Here is a 19,318-nt window from a genome sequence, read left to right on the forward strand (position 1 = left end):
GGATGATCTTGTCTTGAAGACCAATTCACGTTTTGCCATATGAAGAGTGCTCCCATCCAAAACTCAGGCTAAAAGGACCAACAGCTTTTCAATTTTCTGCAGCAAGATGCAATGTTTTTAATTACATATTTTATTATCAAGGAACTTTCTGAACCAATTCCCTGATCTAAAATACTGAGATTCAAAATTTACATTTTTCATAATTCCCAATTCATTATAGTTTTCACTCTATTTAATCAAAACTAAAAGCAACAAGACATCAAGCTGTGGGAAACTTTAAAGCTATAACATTTCCTTACATAACATATTGTCTGGTGGGAAAAAAAGATCACTTTCCAAAATTTTATAAGCTGACAATTTCAGTGAAATTTTTTTAAAGTCTTCGGTAACATTTATCTGTGCAAAAAAGATGAGCCAAATGTTTCACTGTCAATCTGAAACTTAAGTGCTTGGGGCTTTTTTATTTATTTTGATCAAGCTGTGTTTATCTGGAGATTTTAAAACGTGTCTCTTTGAGATACACTGACAGACTACTAAAACCAGGAAAGCTGCTGAGGTAACTTGTTTAAAAAAAAAGAAAGAAACACAACTTGGCAGCCAACCTAAGGAAACTCGCTTGACAGCTTGTCTGAATTTCTTCTGGATGTCTTGCCTATTTACAAGATTCAGTTTGATAAAGTAAGACCTTTGGAGCAAAGCTGTGCATTAGCAATGAACCACAGCAGGAACTCATCCTGAACCACCGCTTATGAGGCTTGTCCCAGAAAAAGAAACGCTGAAAAAAATGTCTAAAATCCTCAAGGTTTACACAATGCTCAGGCTTTCACAGCGCATTTTCTGTTCCCAGTTTGTTAGGTTTAGATTCCTGGGTCAGACTGCCCCATCCCCCACATCCAGTGCCTTATGAAAGGCGGCACTCCCACTCATCTTCCATACAAATGTAAATTTGCTGCCGACGAGGCTGGAGGAAAGAGTTCATTCATCTACAGACCAACTGTTTCCATGCTGTACCAGAGAAGGTACATGCAGAAGAGACACCAGCTTCCAGGCAGAACCTTGGCTCAAGCCCCTCTGCAAGCTAACATCTTTGGAAAGGAATCTCCAATTAGATTTAATATGTATAAAAAATGTTGGATTCACTATGCAGATTCATGTTCTGGAATTGAACTGCCATTAGAACAGACTGGAAACCAGCTTCTCTCGTGCTACATTTCAAATACAATGCCGTTTTTAAAAGAAACGTGGTTTTGATAGGCAGAAAAGCCTTTTTCAATATAGGCTGCAAATTTAAACCTGAAGAAAATAGAATTTCTGTTTAGTGAATGATTTGATGACATTACCAAAATCAAGTTTCTCTTACTTTATTGTAAGACAACCCTCATGCTTTAGAGACATTAGGACCTAAACCTCAGCAATGAATAACACTGATCAGAATGGCAACAAACACAAAGCTCAAGGACTCAATTCCAACTTGTGTGTTTCCCAAATGAAGCTACTGACATTTACTGAAAGTTTATAGAAACAAAGCCTGTAGTTTCAAGAATCCCACAGGAAAGACATTACGAATCCGGCTAGCTCAGAAGCTATGTTGCCCTAGAAATTGGCTTTATAAAGCTACAAATTGCAGATGCACCTCATATCTCATGCAAACACACGCTGACAAATACTCCCAAAATGTTTCTATACACAAAAGATTTCCTCCACTACCGACAATCGTGACTAGCAGCTCTCTTCCTGCAGCCTCACCACAGCAGCAGTGCTTTGCATACACAGACCTCCCTTTTCTGTAAACTCCTCCCAAACTCTTCTGCTTCCAAAACTTACTTCATCAATAAAGCCACATTTGACTTTGAAGTACAAGCTAGACAAATTTTATAGAAAGATGGCACTTACTTTCAACTAAAGAGTTTTAAGGACAACAAATTGCAGAGGTATGAGACTAAACCAAGCTGTGTTTTACTGTATCTTCCTCCCACTTGTATCTGTAGGATATTTGTCATTTTGGACACTCATTTCTTCAAAACAAACACTTGATGTTTCATGAGACAAGGAACCTCTTCTATTACACTGGTAAAACAGTTACAAATAATGATTCACACTGTCATACACACACATTAGGTAAAAACCCATGAGGCAAAATGTCATGAAATTCAACTGCTTTTTCTTTAATTATTCTGCTCAGAACAGAGTCTACAGCACTGAATATATTTTTCCAGCTTAATCCACATGCAATTCATTTCAATATACCATGAATTTTACCATGGTTTCCAGCTGACATTAAAGTGCTTAAACAAGACTCTGAAGGTTGCACCATTTTGCTGGCTTAAGACCAACATGATATACATTCAAACACTGCCTTTGAAATAAATACTTAAAGATAAGCCAAAACATTTGGAATTAGAGGGCTTTATTCCCTCCTACTCTCCTGTTTATACCTGACTAAGCTTACATCGATATCTAGGGAGACATCTCACAGCAGTTTTTTACTGATGGGTTCTGACAGATTTTTATTCTTACGTTTCTGGTCTCAGACAAAACTTTGCTATTGATTTCTCACAATTGTGTCATCCCCTTAAACTGCTAGACAAGTTAAAAGCTTTTTTATAGACATCCCTTTTTTCCAACATTTATCCACTAAACTCGAACAAAAACTGAAAGATAAAAAGAATAAATTCATTCAGGATTTCAAAGATTTACAGTACAATGATAATTTTTTTTTCAATTCTCCCTCTTCTGCAGGATCTGCATCAGACCTCCCATTTTTATGAGTTCTCCTGGTTGTCTTTTTTTTTTCTTTGAAAGCTATTTTTCATTTTAAAAAAAAGTAGGAACATAATAATAATTTGGCAATCTCTCAAACTTTTTTTGGTTTGGTTTTTTTTTGTAATAGAACAATTTACATTCGATCAGGGGAGAAGAAACAAAAGACAGTCTAATTGTTGACTTAAAGACTCAAAGAATATTTCTCAGAGGAAAAGTGTGGCAATAATTATTTTAAAAGGCATGTGAAGACATGTCTCCATCCATAAAAGTAGCAAGTAAAAAAATGCTTGTACTTCAATTTAGTATGCAAATATACATATTTTACATTTCTTGATACAGTTACACTTTACTCCAAATTAAACATAAAAATCTTATGTGTGACACTACAATACTGTCATGTCCAGAAACAAATGTTTCATAAAAACAAATGTGCTTCATTGCAGCAGCATTATCTTTACAATATATGTTCTTTAATGTTTGCAGACATACTACTGAGTTACTAATATAACATTGACCAAAGCATTTGAAATCTTTTGTTCTTTGTTTTAAAAACATCTGAGCTCACCAGAAAAAATTGAAATATTATTTTCATGCATCATTTGAATTGTCACCTGGGCTTTTTGTCTCTAGAGCTGACGGAGAATATCAATGTGTTAATTGAAACAAGCAGTATGTAATCCACAGGACATCTTTAGCATATGTTTCCTTCCAAGGCTGACAAGAGCTTTCTTGGATTTTTCAGCACTAGAGTCTGACGTTTCCATTCTCAAGCTAAAAATATGAACAAAAATCTTACACTTTTACATAAATATGTATTTTCCCAGCAGTATCTTTCCACAGGAATCAGGCACGCTGTATCAGTTTTGAGACCTCGAAAAACAAAATGTGAGTGTGGTAACATTGGCATGAAAGTGTTGAAAACCCCATCCTTAAAGCTGCATTTCTCTTCATAATTCAAAAGGCCCAGAAAAATAAATCCAATCAGAAACCTAGCTCCATGATAGAACATTCTTACTGATGAAGGAGAATGAGATAGTGGATGTAACAAGGCAAAGCTCAATACTCAAAGCTATAATAATTTAAAATTAGACATAATTATCCTTAACAAAACCAGGCACTGTGGAAAGGGGCTTTGGAACAGCTGCTCCTCTTCAATTTAAATGCTCATTTGTTTTACATTGACCTAGAAATCAGTATCCTCCTAACCAAAAGCCAATTAGATAATAGTCTGTCTTTCAAGCTTGTAGAATACTAATTTTTTTAATGTTGTTAGTAGTGAAAAGCAAAGAAATAAACTGCAGATGATGCCACAAGTATGCTCAGCTCCAATATGCACAACCAAAACGTGAGGGTTCCCTTCCCTCCTTTCTGGAAGGTCAGATTTACAGTACAGGAAAGACATCCATCACTTCCTTGTGCTGACCCTGCAGTGCAGTCCCAGCTTGGGACAACCACAGGACACTGCAAAGGCAACCACATGGAAAGATTGTCACTTTACTCGAGTGGCATCCCACCACTCCTTCCACAGCAAAAGCAAGGTGCCAAACTGACAACAAGGAAGCATTTCAAGAAGTGGTTCAAAAGCTGCCCTTCCAACCTTGCCCAGAGTTAGGTCACAAACATCAACGTTTTTGGAAACAGAAGGATGCTGGATTCTTTCATTACTGCAATATAAACAAGCTGCTTCTTGAGCAACAAGAATTAAAGACACCCAATTTCCTACAGACTTGAGTTTGGCTTTTTGTCTCTTGCTCCCTCCCATAGTCCTGACAGAGGTAACTCTGGCTCTCCTATTTTACTTCCACCCGACTGGAGACAGCACCTCCCCCAGTCAATCCAGCACTGTCATATTTGAATGTCAACCAGTGCTGCCAAACCACAATAAACAACGAACTGACTGTCACTGAGAGAATGTGAGGGGGTGTCTCCTACTCGCTTCCAATTCTTATAGTATTGCAATTATAGTTAGTTTTGACACTTCTTATTCTTTTCAAGCCTGGATGAAATTGGCCAGTGGCTTGGAAGTTACCAGGAAAGAAGGAACAATTGCAGAAACGTTGATTCCCTACTACTGTTCAGTGTTTCTGGCAGTCAAGATCATTTATACCATTACTTTCAATTTTGGTTAAAGATAATACCAAAAATACATATTCATCTACAGAGTTGTTCCTGCTCTAAAGAGACAAAATTATGATGAATGCCAGTTTGATTACACTTAAATACAAAGCCATAACATTTCTTGGTCTTCTGAGACTTGGCAGCATCCCTAGAGAAAATTCTTTCCATGAAAGAAGGAGAGCCTTTTCTAAATGCATCCACAGAATGAGCTTCTCAGAAGGCTGGTATCACAGTGAGGCTGACAGGATCCAGTAAGAAACCAATTAACACAGGAAACTACATTAGCAAACAGAGAATTCAATTCTACCAAAACATTAGGTCTTCCTAAAAGAAACACTGACCATCATCAGTAGTGATTCACACGTTCACGCTGAAAAAGAATCTGCTAGTGCAAAAGGTGGATGTTTTAATATTGAAAGAAGCCTTCCAAAACTGCTGAAGTTGTGAAGTAAACAAGCTTATATTGACAGAATGATCTCATAGCAGAACACAAATCTGTACAGTCAAGGTTGAATTCAAGGCAAGGAGAACCTCTTTCCAGAATAGTTAATGAAGCTGAAGAAACCCCTGTCTCCTTAGGTTTCATTCTGAAGTCACTGAAGTAGAAAGCAACTAAATGCAAGTGTGAGCTGCAATGGACAAAAGACAAACATGAAAACAGCAGCAGCATTCTAAATATACCTCCAAGTTATCAGACATCAGCATTATCAGTTGATTGTAGCAGTTTGCTCTGTCCTGTGCACCTGAGTTTCCCACACTAGCAGCTCCCTTTCCTTCTCAGTACCACCTTCAAAGCTGCTTTTGCAACAGGAAGCAGAGGAAAAGCCAAAGTCCATTCCTACCCAGCCAAACAAGTAAGCAGATTATCGAGGAGCTTTCAGAGCAGTTAGAACAATGTCAATCCCAGGCAAAATAATTATTTCAGTCCTGTATCAGCTTTTCCAAAGAACAAGGAAAAGCAGCATCATAGCATTAGTTATTGAGATTTTCATGGGGGGAAAAAAAAAAAAGATTGCAAATAAATCACTATGGCTTCTCAGAAGAATTCTTAGGTGCTTTTGGATGGGAGAGGTAGGGGTTGGGGTGTTTAAATTACTGTCTCTGCTGATCAAGTAAACATGTAAACATCAGGCTCTGAATTGTTCAGAGCTTACAGCTTGACTGAAAACTGCATTTCTAAAGAAAATGTATCTCTATGAAACAGCAAAACTTTCTGGGTTAAGAACCTGCCAATCAATTGAATTTTTAAAAGTAGCTGTCAGAAGAATTGCTAGGGAATATGACCTTTCTATGTCAAAAGAACAGCCATGCATATAACATTAGATATGAGGAAGAAATTATTCACTATGAGGGTGGGGAGGCGCTGGCACAGGTTGCCCAGAGAAGTTGTGGATGTCCCATCTCTGGAAGTGTTCAAGGCCAGGCTGGATGGGACTTTGAGCAACCTGGTGTAGTGGAAGGGTGTCCCTGCCCATGGTCTTTAAGGTCCCTTCCAACCCAATCCATTCTATGATTGTATGATTTGAATGGGTGACCTAGAAATAAATATAAAGCCACTAATGACAAGTGTATTCTAACAGCAGAGTATAAACAGTGAGGTCAACACTGTCAGGGTGATCTGAATGACTGCTCTGTGCACTTACTGTGTTCATGCAACCAAATGGTAAATTACACTCGTAGGAATTAGGATTTAGGCAACTACAGCATGAAGGGAACATCTGCAATTCTAACTCCATGAATCTCTCATAGATCCCTTTTTTTAAATACTGGTACTCAATTTGCAGTTTTCCAGTCCTCAAACTATTTTAAGCAATTGGCTATACAGCACAAATAGCAGTTCACACATTTCATCTTTGAATGATTTTAAAGCTGTGTCATTATCTCCTTTTACTCACTGAATTAACAACCTGCTTTAGTCTGTTCCTAACCATTCTGCTTTCCTTTTAACCATTCTTAATTCTTATTCAGAGGTAGGATGGGGGAACACAGTGCATTTCTCTGCCTTGAAAGAGTGGTCCTTAATTCAGTTCTGTAAAGATTATAAAGATGCATGTCTCTTCACTGACGTTCCTTGTTCTTCAAGCTTCTCTTTCTAAATCAGTTCATCTTTTTGAAACTCAAAGCCAGTTTAGCAGGTTTTTCTACCGTTTTTAGCTTTGCATACCTCTATTTCTGTTTCAGCTTTTAGGGTGGTTTTTTTTTTACTTACCTTTTGAACCGGCACTGAGCACTGCTAGGGACATAAACAATGTTACTCCTCCTCCCATGGGATCTTTGCTGGAGCTTGATCTGTCTTACAAAACCGTCACTGAACGCAAAGTCTGCTCTCATCATGTCCCAGCATGGCATGTGCCCAGTCTATATAGAAGGAAGTGAATTCTCCCACTAACATTTTGTTCCAGGATGTCCAATCCTCCTCAGCACACTGCAGTCAGCATCCCATGCCATGCCGTGGGTAATACAGGCCCCACAATTAATATATCTCAATTAGACCCAAGCTTCAAGGCTTAGTGGTCTGTGCTTTGCCTGTTTCAAAAGGGAGCAGAGAGCAGGGTCTTTAAACATGCAGCACCACCCAGCCACAATCCCAGCCTCCATAACCTTTCCCATGCAGTTTGAGGTCATGATATTGGACACAGAACTGCATGTAAATGAGACAGGCAGTCCTCAGCATAGTCAGGACAGAATTTGAGCATTTTATGGGATTAAAGTAATTATCTGTAAAACATACAGTAGTGCAATAATTATACTTATGGGCAGTGAACATTATTATATGCTTCCCACTACTCTGAACTGGGGGATTCAAAACAGAACAGACGTTTATAACACAAAGCATAAGCTCAATAATGTAGCTTAGGTGAAATGGAGTTAAATCAACTTTATCCTTTTTACATAACAAAAAATGGAGTTCAAACAACATTTCACTTCTTGCTCCAGAAAGTGAAATTGTGGTTACCTACTTCTGAACAACCAAACTATTGGAGAAGTTTCCTGATGTGCAAGGAAAAATGGAGCTGACCATTACAAACAGTTGTCCGTGACTACTCCAAGATGGAGATTCCACGCAGCACAGGCAAAGCTTGATGATAAAATCCTTGTTGATAATGGGACAAAAAGAAATCCGATAGCAGATGGAAGGGCATGCATCATTAATGTACTCCACTGGAGAAGCTAGACACCATCATACCTTTCCCTTGAAATTACTGTAATTTATAGCAAGCCAGGGGGAAGAGCAGTTCACCTTTTGTTTATGGAAAAATAGAGAAATTCAGCAATTAGAACAGTAAGAGAGTATCTGTCACTTCATTGCAGACCCAAGTTTCATGGCCAAGCACCCTTAAACATTTTTTAATCCATTCTTGACATTTTCCCAGGGAAGTTACCACGGATTTGTCTGACAACAAACCACACAGAACAGGGTCTCCCAAGGGGTTCAACACTTCTCATTTATACAAACACTTGCAGCCATTTTCTTTTTAAATCTCATATATTTATATGTATGTGTGTGTGTATATGTATAAAAAACTGATTTCTAAATCACCTTTATCATAAAAAAATAAGAAGATAAGCAAGCCATTCAATTTATTAGAGTGCTCTCTTGGAATTAAGTTGGTAAATAAATCAACTGGTTTGTTTGTAGGTATTACCTGATATTCATACATGTTCACATCAGCCATAAGAAGGTCTGATTTTCTTTTTACTCTGCCTTGTATAATTCAAGTATTTCTCAGTCAGCAACATTTTAAACACAATATGTAAATTATATTGAGAAAGTAAACATGTCAGCAGGCCAGTAATCATATAGAAAATAAAAGATGTCACTGTCAAATACACCACTTTAAACAGCTGCCTGTTTAATCAGAATTGATGCTGATGCCTGATCAATATAATCCAGCAATGCTGACATAGCTCTTTTTCTCTCAATTCAGATAGTTCTGCATGTTTGCTATATTACACATTGTTCTTCTTTCCTTTCAAACATCTAATCATTTTATCTTGCCAAACTTCTCTCTCATTAGCCTATTTCATTCTAATAAGATTCAAGAATTAACTTCGATAAGAAATTGATGCATTTTAAATTCATAACACTCTACATTTTACTTTATTTCAAAAGAAAATATTTGATAGGTGAATTTTAAGGCAAAACATCAAAACCTTACCTAAAACCAAACAAACAGTTATTGACAGATTTACTAATACCCATAAACTTGACTTTTTACATTGCATACTGTCATTTGAGCAGAGTCAAAGAGCTTGTGGATCAAAAGCCCATGACTCAGAACACTGTTCATTTAGCAAGGAGATACTGAAGCAATAAAGGTAGTATCAGAACTAGTAACTGTACCGTAAAAAAGGGGAGTGCATATTTTGAGCAGCTGTAAAGCTGCAATACAAGATACAACTCTACAGCATTCACACTAAGATTCTCAGACCAGGAGCCCATAGCCCAAAGAATTGACAGTGGAGAGGGATCAAGTAGGTCACAGTAGAAGTATACTGTGCATAAAGCAGCCCAAATTCACAATTATCCAGAATTTTCTGGCTATCATCAAGTAATAAGAACTGAATTTTACTGTGGGAGGTTTTTTCTGGGGGTAGGGAAAGCCATGAAGAAAAATAAACACTTCTGGAAGAACACGAAGGAAAGGAGAACTTGGGAACATCAAACAGGCAGGAGAGGTTTTAAAAGGGATCTAGCTCAGACTAGAGACAGCCCAGTGTGCAAAGCTGCTCTAACCAAGGTTAGCAGCACTGATGAAATGCAAGCAGGAATGAACATTCCGACCTTTGTCTTCAACCCTTGGATTCCTGACACTGTGAAAAGCACCACGTGTATTTTCCTTGACAATAGCTCATCCATTAAATTACTTCAATTACCAATATTTAGAAAATTTGAGATGCAGATTTACCAAAAGTACCTCTGCAGGCTTAACTACCTGAAACAAAAACATCACACAGTACCTACTGAGGGAGCTTTGTGTGAGAGATTCAGTGCATGCACTGTAATTTTGTGTAAACAATTCACAGCAGAATTCTCTGCGTTAAAGGTATGCAAATGCTTGTTGCTAATTTGAGCAAAGACAAATACAGAAACCATGCTAGACCAACCAGAAACCAACTTAGACCTGAAGTTTCATGTTTTATTTAAACTCCAAGGCAGAGAATTTTAATTCAAAGTTTCACATAATAATTTGTTTTCATGGACAAATTATAAACCCTGCCATAGGAGTTCATCATATAACTACTTTTAGTGTCACTATACTCTATGACCACATTAAAATAATGAGGTTTGGGCATTCCTATCTTCAATTAGAGTTTTGTGGCTTCGAGCACTTAAAGAATAAATGCTGCCATTAACCTAGACCTTACCCCTCAAATATGCACCAAATATATTAACAATGTTACTGAATCATGAGGTCATAGTGAAAATATAAATCTCAGTGTATTCCATCACAAAGCAAAATCTTGAGGATTTTAATAGGATATTATTTAAAGTATAAAATTAAAATCTCTCATTAAGTTATCTCAACAGCTCATTTAATTTATCAGGCTCAAAAAATATTTTAAAGGTTATTTTAGGTTAATTACATTTCACATCCTTTTATGACAGATCTGAAACCCTGCACATTTTTCAATCCTCTTTTATAAACATTCCCCTTTGCCAATAGCTGAGAGTTCACACTGACATATTTTTGCATACTCACACTATACTCTCAACATGACAGTGTTTTATATTCATGATGAACACAAAATCTTTGGTTTTTCTATGGAAACTTGGTCATTGCAATAAATAACAAAAGCAAAAGCCCCTCAGTCAGTTGCTCCACACTATTTACTGAAAAAACTGCTCAGGTAGACTTGTTTGTTTTGAGCACATAAGGCACCCTCTCAGGAAATTTGGCACTATTTGTGCTTAGTTGGCCACAGCTGCTTTAAGTGAAAATAATTCTGATCAATCGAAAAAACCACAATACAGGAATTCTTCTCATCTATTCCTATAATTAACAATAATTTGGAGGGGGGGAAAAAAAAAAAAAAAGCACCTGGCCATTATTTGTCCTAGTTTCTGTTCACAAAGGGAAGAACTACAGATATTGACTCTAAATCAAGCTTGGTAATATATTGGTGATTCTGACTTCATACCTCATGTTCTCACAGCACAAGGACTCTGCAGTTCCCACCAGGGAAGAGTCTGAAACTCACAATTAATGCAGAAATGCTTGGGTTAGCAATAATAACCCAGCAAGGGCAGGTAAGAGATCATGGTATGCCTTAGCTCTTCAACAACTGACTTGAAAATCTAAATATGAACACAATCAGAAATCAGAAAATGATGCTGGCATACTACATACAGTGACTGCAGCAATAAATTATTCCACAGCCCCATCCATCTGAGCTCCAAACATCTGCTAAACATTAATAAACAGAGGTTTACAGAAAGTCTGCAAGACTTGCTTTACTTTCAGCTCTTCAGGTGACCAAGGGACTGAACCTCTCTGTACCTGAGCTTATCAAAGTTCAGATATCAGAATTGTTGCATAAGTCCCAGGCCTGTGTTTCACTTACAAGGCTACCCTTATCTCTGCCAAGAGATTTCACCTCTCCCCCTCTAGTAATCTCAAGGCAATAAGGATTTTAGATTAACTCTTAGGAAAGATTCTGAGCTGCAGCTTTTCAGAGGTGATGCACATAAACCTCTGTATTCCCACTGTCCTGCAAGTGGTAAAATAAACAATCACTGTGTCTCTGGGGCTGAAAAAGGATTGCTGGAAAGACACATTGCATGGCTTGGATAAACCAAAGTGACACAGTGCAGGAAAATAGACCAAACAAAAAGTGGCAGCCAAACATGGAGGATTATGCTACTAATTACAGAGCATGTCCAAAGCTTTTGCTTAGTCAAAATGCTACAGGGGATTGTTATAAATGTCCTAAGGCTCAAAACAGTTTGCATTTCTGGAAGAAAGCAGCTTGAAACTTAAGCAAACAAAGTATTTCATGTTTTAAGACCAATCCTCCTATTATCACATCCTAGGAAACTATTTCAAGAAGTATTACCAGACACAGAGGGCAGCCATATTAAAATACTAAATGCAGACATCTCACATTGCCTTTCTATGGAAATATCTGCCAAAAATATAACATCAAATTTTCACCTACTTTAAATTAAAACCTAGAATTTTTATTGTCTACATCAGTATGTTTTTATAGCGAGGTCATTAAGAACCACAGAACAACACTCATGGAACAAAGCCTCACTCTTCAACAACGTGTGTTCAAGACAGTCTGAATAACTGTATTTTAAGTTCCCCATATCTCCCCAAGCTAAAAAGCTGATTTTCCATGCACACTACAGCAGTTTCTCACTTTACACCTACAATAGTGCTGCTGTCAGGAAGAGAAGTGACTGCATGTGCCAAAAATCAATTCAACATATTCACAGACAAAAAAAATAACATGCAGCATCTGAAGATAACGAGAACTGCAATCATTCAAGCTGACAGTCTAGTGCCTAACAATTATCACAAGGCAAGTTTTATGAATTCATATTTCCTACAATGACAAGCCTCAGGTTACACAGAAGGGTGTTCACATTTTCTTTTAAATATGAAAATCTCCTTTAAGCCAATGAGTCCACTCCAAAATGGAATTCACTTAACTGAAGTGAGTAAAAAGATGCTGACTGTGTTTTAAGTAATATGCTGAAGTTTCTTCAGAGTAAGATGCTGACTGTGCTTAAGTAATATGCACTATATAGTAAATATAACTTTAGTACAGAATTCATCACAATAATTTTCTGCTCTTTACATGAATTATTCAGAATGAAGTTTCCTAGTGAAAAACCAATCAGGACTATCAGTTTTGGATGCCTGTGTGAAGCAAGTGTCCTGAATCTATCATGAAAACACAGAGTCATAGCACATCCATTTTTGTTTTCCTACCAGAGACACCTTAAAATCTGTGACAAAGTTAAGTCCCTGCAAGCACTCTAAACCCTGCCAAATGTCTAGAACTTGCTCCATACTTCTTCCTCAGGCCCTGTCCAAATTCCAAAATTGATAATGTACCCAACGAATCATCAGACTCTGCAGCATATGTACATGCAAATATCTAATTAGTATGCATAAACGTAGACTTCACACATAGTCTTAATTTGGAAATCCACTTACTTCCCATCTCAGGGTATTTCAATTACAACTGCCAATTTAAAATGCAATTTCCCTGCCTTCATACAGTAATAAAATCCCTTCATTCATGCAGCCATAGTTCCTGCTGTCTTTTCCTTTTCTGTCAATATAAAAATATGAAATCCTACTTGTTCAGTCAAGTATTGAAAGTTCTCTATTCCCTGAAATACTTTATGGCCTTCATCACCTATGACTTTCATGATTATTCTTAAACAAAACTATTTTCATCTGTATTGAGCAACATTTCAATAGTCAACATGTTACCACCTAAAATGCAAACTAAAAGTAACATTATCTATGACAAAACATTTTGGGAAAAGAGCAGCTGCGTGTTTTAGAAGACACAAACGTAAATGAAGTTTACCCATCAGATTCAAATGTCTGCTTTTGTAATAAATATCCAGGCAATCAGCAGGAGGTAGCACTATGCACAACTGGCATTAATGATTTGTCCCTGAACTAGTGCTGTATTTTTCAATAAAAAGAGATTAATTCTTCTGTGAGGAGGTGGAATTCTAAGCTCTATGCACTCACCTCACTGCCAGCACACATAACGAGCAGAGAGGTGGAGAGTGTGGTGGGAGAGCAGATGTTGAACCTTGCAAACTAATGTTTAATTTGTTAGTCAGATACCTGGCGTCTGCCAGCCGCTGCAAATCCCATTCCTTCCAAGACCTCATCCCTGTGAGTTTAACAACCACTACCCAGGTGCCTGCATAAAGCAGAAATCCTAAATAATAAACAGTAAATCCATTAAAGTGCTGGGGACTAAGCAGGAGATGTGGAGATAGAATTTTCCTTTATAACTAGGAGGGGTTTTGAACTTCTACTTCCACTGCACTTCACCAGGCCTTTTGAATTATTAATTCCCGTACTGAACTGACAAACAACACAGAATTAAGGTCTCCTTTAGCTACAGGAAAGCATCCCTGGCCCCAGCCCGGGTGGTCCCAGAGCCAGGGTGACATTCCTTGTGGAAAATGCAGCTCGTGAGACGCCCGGGGCTGCAGCGCCACCACCAGGCCAGAAACGCAACCCACACAGCTGCGACCCAAAAATTCCCGATTTTATTTATGGAATCGGCTACAAATAGTACTTTTCTTTTCTAAAAAATCTTGTTTTTCTTCATAACGATACCAACCATCATCTCTCTGTTACCAGAAAAAGGATGCTGCAAGCCACAGCACGGCATTACAAAGTGAATTCATTCTCCAGCTAAAAGCAAATGGCTAGTTACTAGCAAGGGATTCCGGGAGGACACGATCCCAGAAAGAACATCCCCCTGCTGTAAAATCACTAATGATTACAGGGATCTCTAACACTGTTTGACAAAAGCTCACTTGGATCGTGGAGGTCACAATTCCTGTCCCTAGCCCCTGGCACACCAGCAGATGGCAACCCAGCTCCACAGACCCCTCCGCAGGCTTGACTAAAACACAGCCGTTGGATTCCACTTCGACATGAATTCAAAGGGAATTACCTACCTCGTAATAATCTCACTCAATAATTCAAACCTGTACCCAATTAGCCACTCTTCCTTGTAGCCAGGAACAATACAAATTTTAATTTTCTTTTTAATAAACAGCATCCTGCACAGGGATGATATGCTATTAGGGGAAGTTTATATATTGGGTACAATTGATTCTATTCCTAATACATCTAATAAGAAATTTTAAAAAGCAAAGGAGCAGAAATTTAGAAAATAAATAGTCAGTATTATCTCCTACATCTAAAAAGCACACCCCAAGCTGGACATCAAAAGTACCATGCCACAGTGTGAGGTCTGTCTGTTACCAGGCTCCCAGTGCACACCAAGCCAAGGCTCCAACAACACAAGGATGACCCATTCTCCCCATTCCACTCAGTATTGCCTAATCCACACAGCTTTGGGGAACTGAACGTTCGCAATAAATCAGGCGGAGTGTTATTCAACAGAGGAAGTTCTTCAGCTTGAGAGTTATTTCAAATCTTTGCATTTCAGCCTTTCTACCCTCCAGATCATTATTCAAAATCTAAGAGGCTTGGGTTTTTAACTGTTTCTTCTAGAACAAGATGAGGGAAAGGTGAACTCTCTGACACTGTGTACAACCACAGTGAATATGCAATTATTTCACTTTGTTTCAACTTTCACTTTGTTTGAAAGCAAATGTAAAAACCCTAAGTCATTTGAAATGATCCTGTGAAGATGAGACTGACCCTACAAGGAAATCTTGCAAGAGTGGCATCAGAGGATTAACAGAGTACCAACTGCTTAGTCAGCAGCCTTCATCTCTGAAGATGAAGAAATGGCTCTGACCACATTCATGTGGTACAGAATATAAGGAAGTTTACACTAAAAAAAAAAAAAAAAACCTTATAAAGTTTACACTAAATAGAACTGCAACCACCCAGCTGAAATCCTCAACCTCATTTTCAAAAATTATGTTGTTTTCCAGTTCAAAGATTACCACAAGTTTCAGCTCAGTACTGGGTGCACTTCAGAAAACTGAAGCTTGTAAGTCTTAAAAAAAAGAATTTCAAAATCTCTTTCACAAACATATCTAAGTTTCCACTGACAGGCTTCTTCAAACATTTTCCTATCGCCACAATTGGCAGAAGGAACACGCATGGTTTCTTATTCCTGGAACATCTCAAACTTTTCCAGGCATTATATGGTGAGCAATGCATGTGAGATGTAGTCCTAATTAATGGGTTGCACATTATCAGATGTTTCTTTCACAAAACCCTGGAGGGAGTGCTTGAGATGCTGTCTGTGAGGGGTCAGGACGTGGGACACGCACACATGAAATCTCTCTCCACAAATAAAGAAGCATTAGTGTAGTGCTCTAGTTAAGCCTTCTGTCCTTAATGAACATGAGGGGAAAGTCACCCCTGGCCCGCCAATAAATGCTCAGCCATGGAATATTAGCACCTTAGGGCATTGCTTCTGGCAATCAATTTAATTCACACTGAGTTTTGTCAAAATTAACAGTTGCAAGAAAGACACTCCCAGTCTACTCCTACAACAACCATCTCTTCACAAGGTCCTTTTTCTTTCTAAAGTTTAGAAACCCTGATGGTCTTTATGACTTTATTTATAAGAGAAGAAATCCATATTACTGATCTTTTGCATGATCACTGACAGGACTCAAGGAAACAGGATGAAGCTGAGTTCAGAGAGGTTTAGGCTGGATATCAGGAAGAAGTTTTTCACCCAGAGGGTGGCTGAGCACTGGAACAGACTCCCCAGGGAAATGGCCACAGCACCAAGGCTGTCTGAATTCGAGAAGTGTTTGGACAACACTCAGGCACATAGGGTGACTCTTGGGGTGACCTGCACAGGGCCAGGAGTTGGACTCAATGATCCCTGTGTGTCCCTTCCAATTCAGCATATTCTAGGATTCAATGAGCTCCCTTAAAATAACACAGTCCAAGGTCTAATTCTTTTTATGACAGGGTAAGATCACAGAAAAACCCCCAAACTAAGCCATAAGAGATTTTCCATAAAATTACCCTTCTATTCCTTAAACATGCATTCTATACATATTCTCTGCACCCAGTTTTTTATTGTATTTTTACTGTATTTTTTACTGTATTTTTGGGTCTTGACAGCTGGAAATACCACTGAGATGCCCACAATGATGCTTTATGTGTTTTCCTCTGATTACTTCCTTGGCTTTCTTAGGGATTTAAAAGTCTTAAATAGGATACTCCCCACCAGAATTCAATCTCATAGGATCAGAGCATTCGTCTTAAGGTAGATGATGAACTGAAGGTCACCCTCTGAAATCCTCACATATATTTAGAAGGCACACAGATCAGATCAACACCTATCATTCCACAATGACAGTACTCAGCATTCACTCTGTCCTGGCTTCTTTCTCAAGTCAAGGACCTAGTGGCAACTGCTGTGCAGGCACATTAATCCAGATTATCACACATGTACAATCTGAAAGATTCTGCCCAACAATAAATTGTGTTTATATATTTTAGCAAGTTAAAATTTTATGTATTTCCAGTTCTGGAGTCATTGCTGATAAGTAGCCTAGCTATCAGTCTTGTTTAAAAAGCTGAAGACTAATTTCTGTAGATTTGCTATTGTCAACTTATCTTTTTGCCCTGAAAGTATTTTCAAAGAGGAAAAGAATGCAATTTAAGTGCAGTAAACACTCTGTATGATTAGTAGTGGTTAAAAAGCAAAAAACCACATTACTGAATGCCACAAAGCAATTTAGCAAAGGAAAATCTACTGATACCTGCAGTGCCAGAAAGAGGGAGCAGAAACAATGCACACAGCTTTCCTGGCTTTCCTAAATCACACTCCACTTCTCTCTAGACATCTAACTACTGTATTATAACAAATAATAGAAGAATTAAATGCTCTAGCAGTCAAGGCTGGCATATTAAAATGACACTCTGCATTACTGAACTTACTCATCTCTTAATAGAGCTGTTCTTCAAAGGAGATTAATTATACTGGCAAGAGACCTTTTGCTATTCTAATTTGTGAATTATTTCAATACCACAAGCATATTAAAACAGCTGCAAACATGTAACTAGCTCCAAGATCCCAGGACTCACTGCATTTAATTAGATGTTCATCTTGTGATGTTCTTTAGTCACTGCTTTTGAAACCCACTTCATATAAAAATGTTTAATGTCTAGACTTAATTAACTGCAACTGTAACGAACAAACAGCCCATCACAGAATATAGAGATAGGAAAGTGACCGTATAGTTCAACACCTAAACACCATCACAGAGGGACAAAGACTGGATTTAGAGATTCATTTCTCTGCTTTACTTAAGAAACAGAGAATTTTAAATTATTTTAAAATAACTCGTTGGCATTGTGTTGCATGTCAGAACATTTGATAGACAGCACAAACAGTGCCATAACAAACTGAAAACACAGCATATGAGTAATACGCAGAATTGTAACACGGAAACATCTGCAGCTCGCTGAGCTGCACACAGCTGTTAAGCAAAAACCTAGTACTCCCAATTAAATATCTGAGAATTAATGCTATATTTTAAAGCACAGTTATTTTCATTAGCCTAAGCTATGAAGCTTCAAGGCATTTATCTGCCTCTAGAGAACAGGCCTGTGTTTTAACATACTACTTTTTCTAATCCCCATCAGATAAATACTTACACGCCAAGTTCATATGAGCATTCTCCCTTTCTGTTATAATTGAATTTAGAACCACTGGTGAGAGCATAAATTTAAGGCAAACACTGAACAGGCACCAAATTAAGAAGCAATACAATTAAATCAAATCAGAAGAATTTCAATATAGTAACATGTCTGAAAATGTCAAGACTACAGTTACTTCGTTGTGAAATCAAAATGAGTTGTAACACAAATGTGTAGCTTTTTGAACCTTAAAGATTTAGGATTCCTTTCATAGCCTGGTGGTGCCAAACTGTCTAGGAACCCCAAAAAAATTCTCAGGGCTATATCCAAGGTACACCCTTTTACTTAAGGGGTCATTGCTTCTAAACAGTCTTACAATGTAACATAAATTTACCCAGTTACTTGCAGCTCTATAAGTAGCATGCACCAGAACTCCTCACTTGAGTAAAACTTGTTACACAAGTAACTCTATAGATGTTCAGCAAAAAAACATTTCAACTTTGCTTTTAACCTACCAACAATTTCTGTTACATATATGCCTGCACAAAAATAACTCTTTTCCTACCTTTGTATTTTTCTGCTCCTCACAAATCAGTGATTTTAGATTTTTAGAGATAATAAGGAACATCTACAAACAAAACATATGTTCCTTTTTGTGTGCAATTCAGACTTGACTGTAGCCACCTGAGTGTGCGTCCCCATACAGAATATTCTCTTCTTAGAAAATAATAATTTAACAGATGCAACATTCCTCAAAAATACTTTCACTTTACCAAAACCTTTTGACAGAAACCATGAAGAAGAGCATATGTCATTTCCAGTTCTTCAATTCCTTGGACAGTTATCCCTTTCAGATTCATCCCCTAGCTATTCCCTAGGAAAACAGGCAGAGGTAGCTACTCAGAAAGCTGCTTTCCAATTAAACTTGTTTGAAATGGTTGGGTTCCTATGCTCACTTGTCCTAGACTTTCAGTGATATTTCTTTCAGGTATCAGGGAACTTAAGAAACATTGAGAAGAAATGTCCCCAAAAAGAAATTATTCTTCAACAGACACTTTTTTCCTGCTTTCTGTCAAAAGCAGGATGAACATATTCTCTTCCTAGTTCGCCTTGCACCCTAAAAAGTCCCACAG

The 19,318-nt window shown here is 37.8% G+C and overlaps 1 protein-coding gene across 5 annotated transcripts in view; it reads right to left on the reverse strand.

Moving 5' to 3' along the window:
* Positions 1-19,318, reverse strand: part of MAST2 (microtubule associated serine/threonine kinase 2) — a 188,659-nt gene that overhangs the window by 144,737 nt on the left and 24,604 nt on the right. Inside the window, exon 1 of one of the 5 annotated variants that reach the window (XM_019291696.3) lies at positions 5,563-5,607. The exons of the other annotated variants lie outside the window; for them this stretch is intronic. Within the exon in view, the coding sequence (XP_019147241.1) occupies positions 5,563-5,586 (24 nt within the window). The 5' untranslated portion in view covers positions 5,587-5,607. Of the gene's footprint in view, positions 1-5,562; positions 5,608-19,318 lie in introns of those variants that run through there. 5 annotated transcript variants of the gene reach the window in all.

Source organism: Corvus cornix, chromosome 8 (genome assembly GCF_000738735.6).
Source record: "Corvus cornix cornix isolate S_Up_H32 chromosome 8, ASM73873v5, whole genome shotgun sequence".
NCBI classification, from domain to species: Eukaryota; Metazoa; Chordata; class Aves; order Passeriformes; family Corvidae; genus Corvus; species Corvus cornix.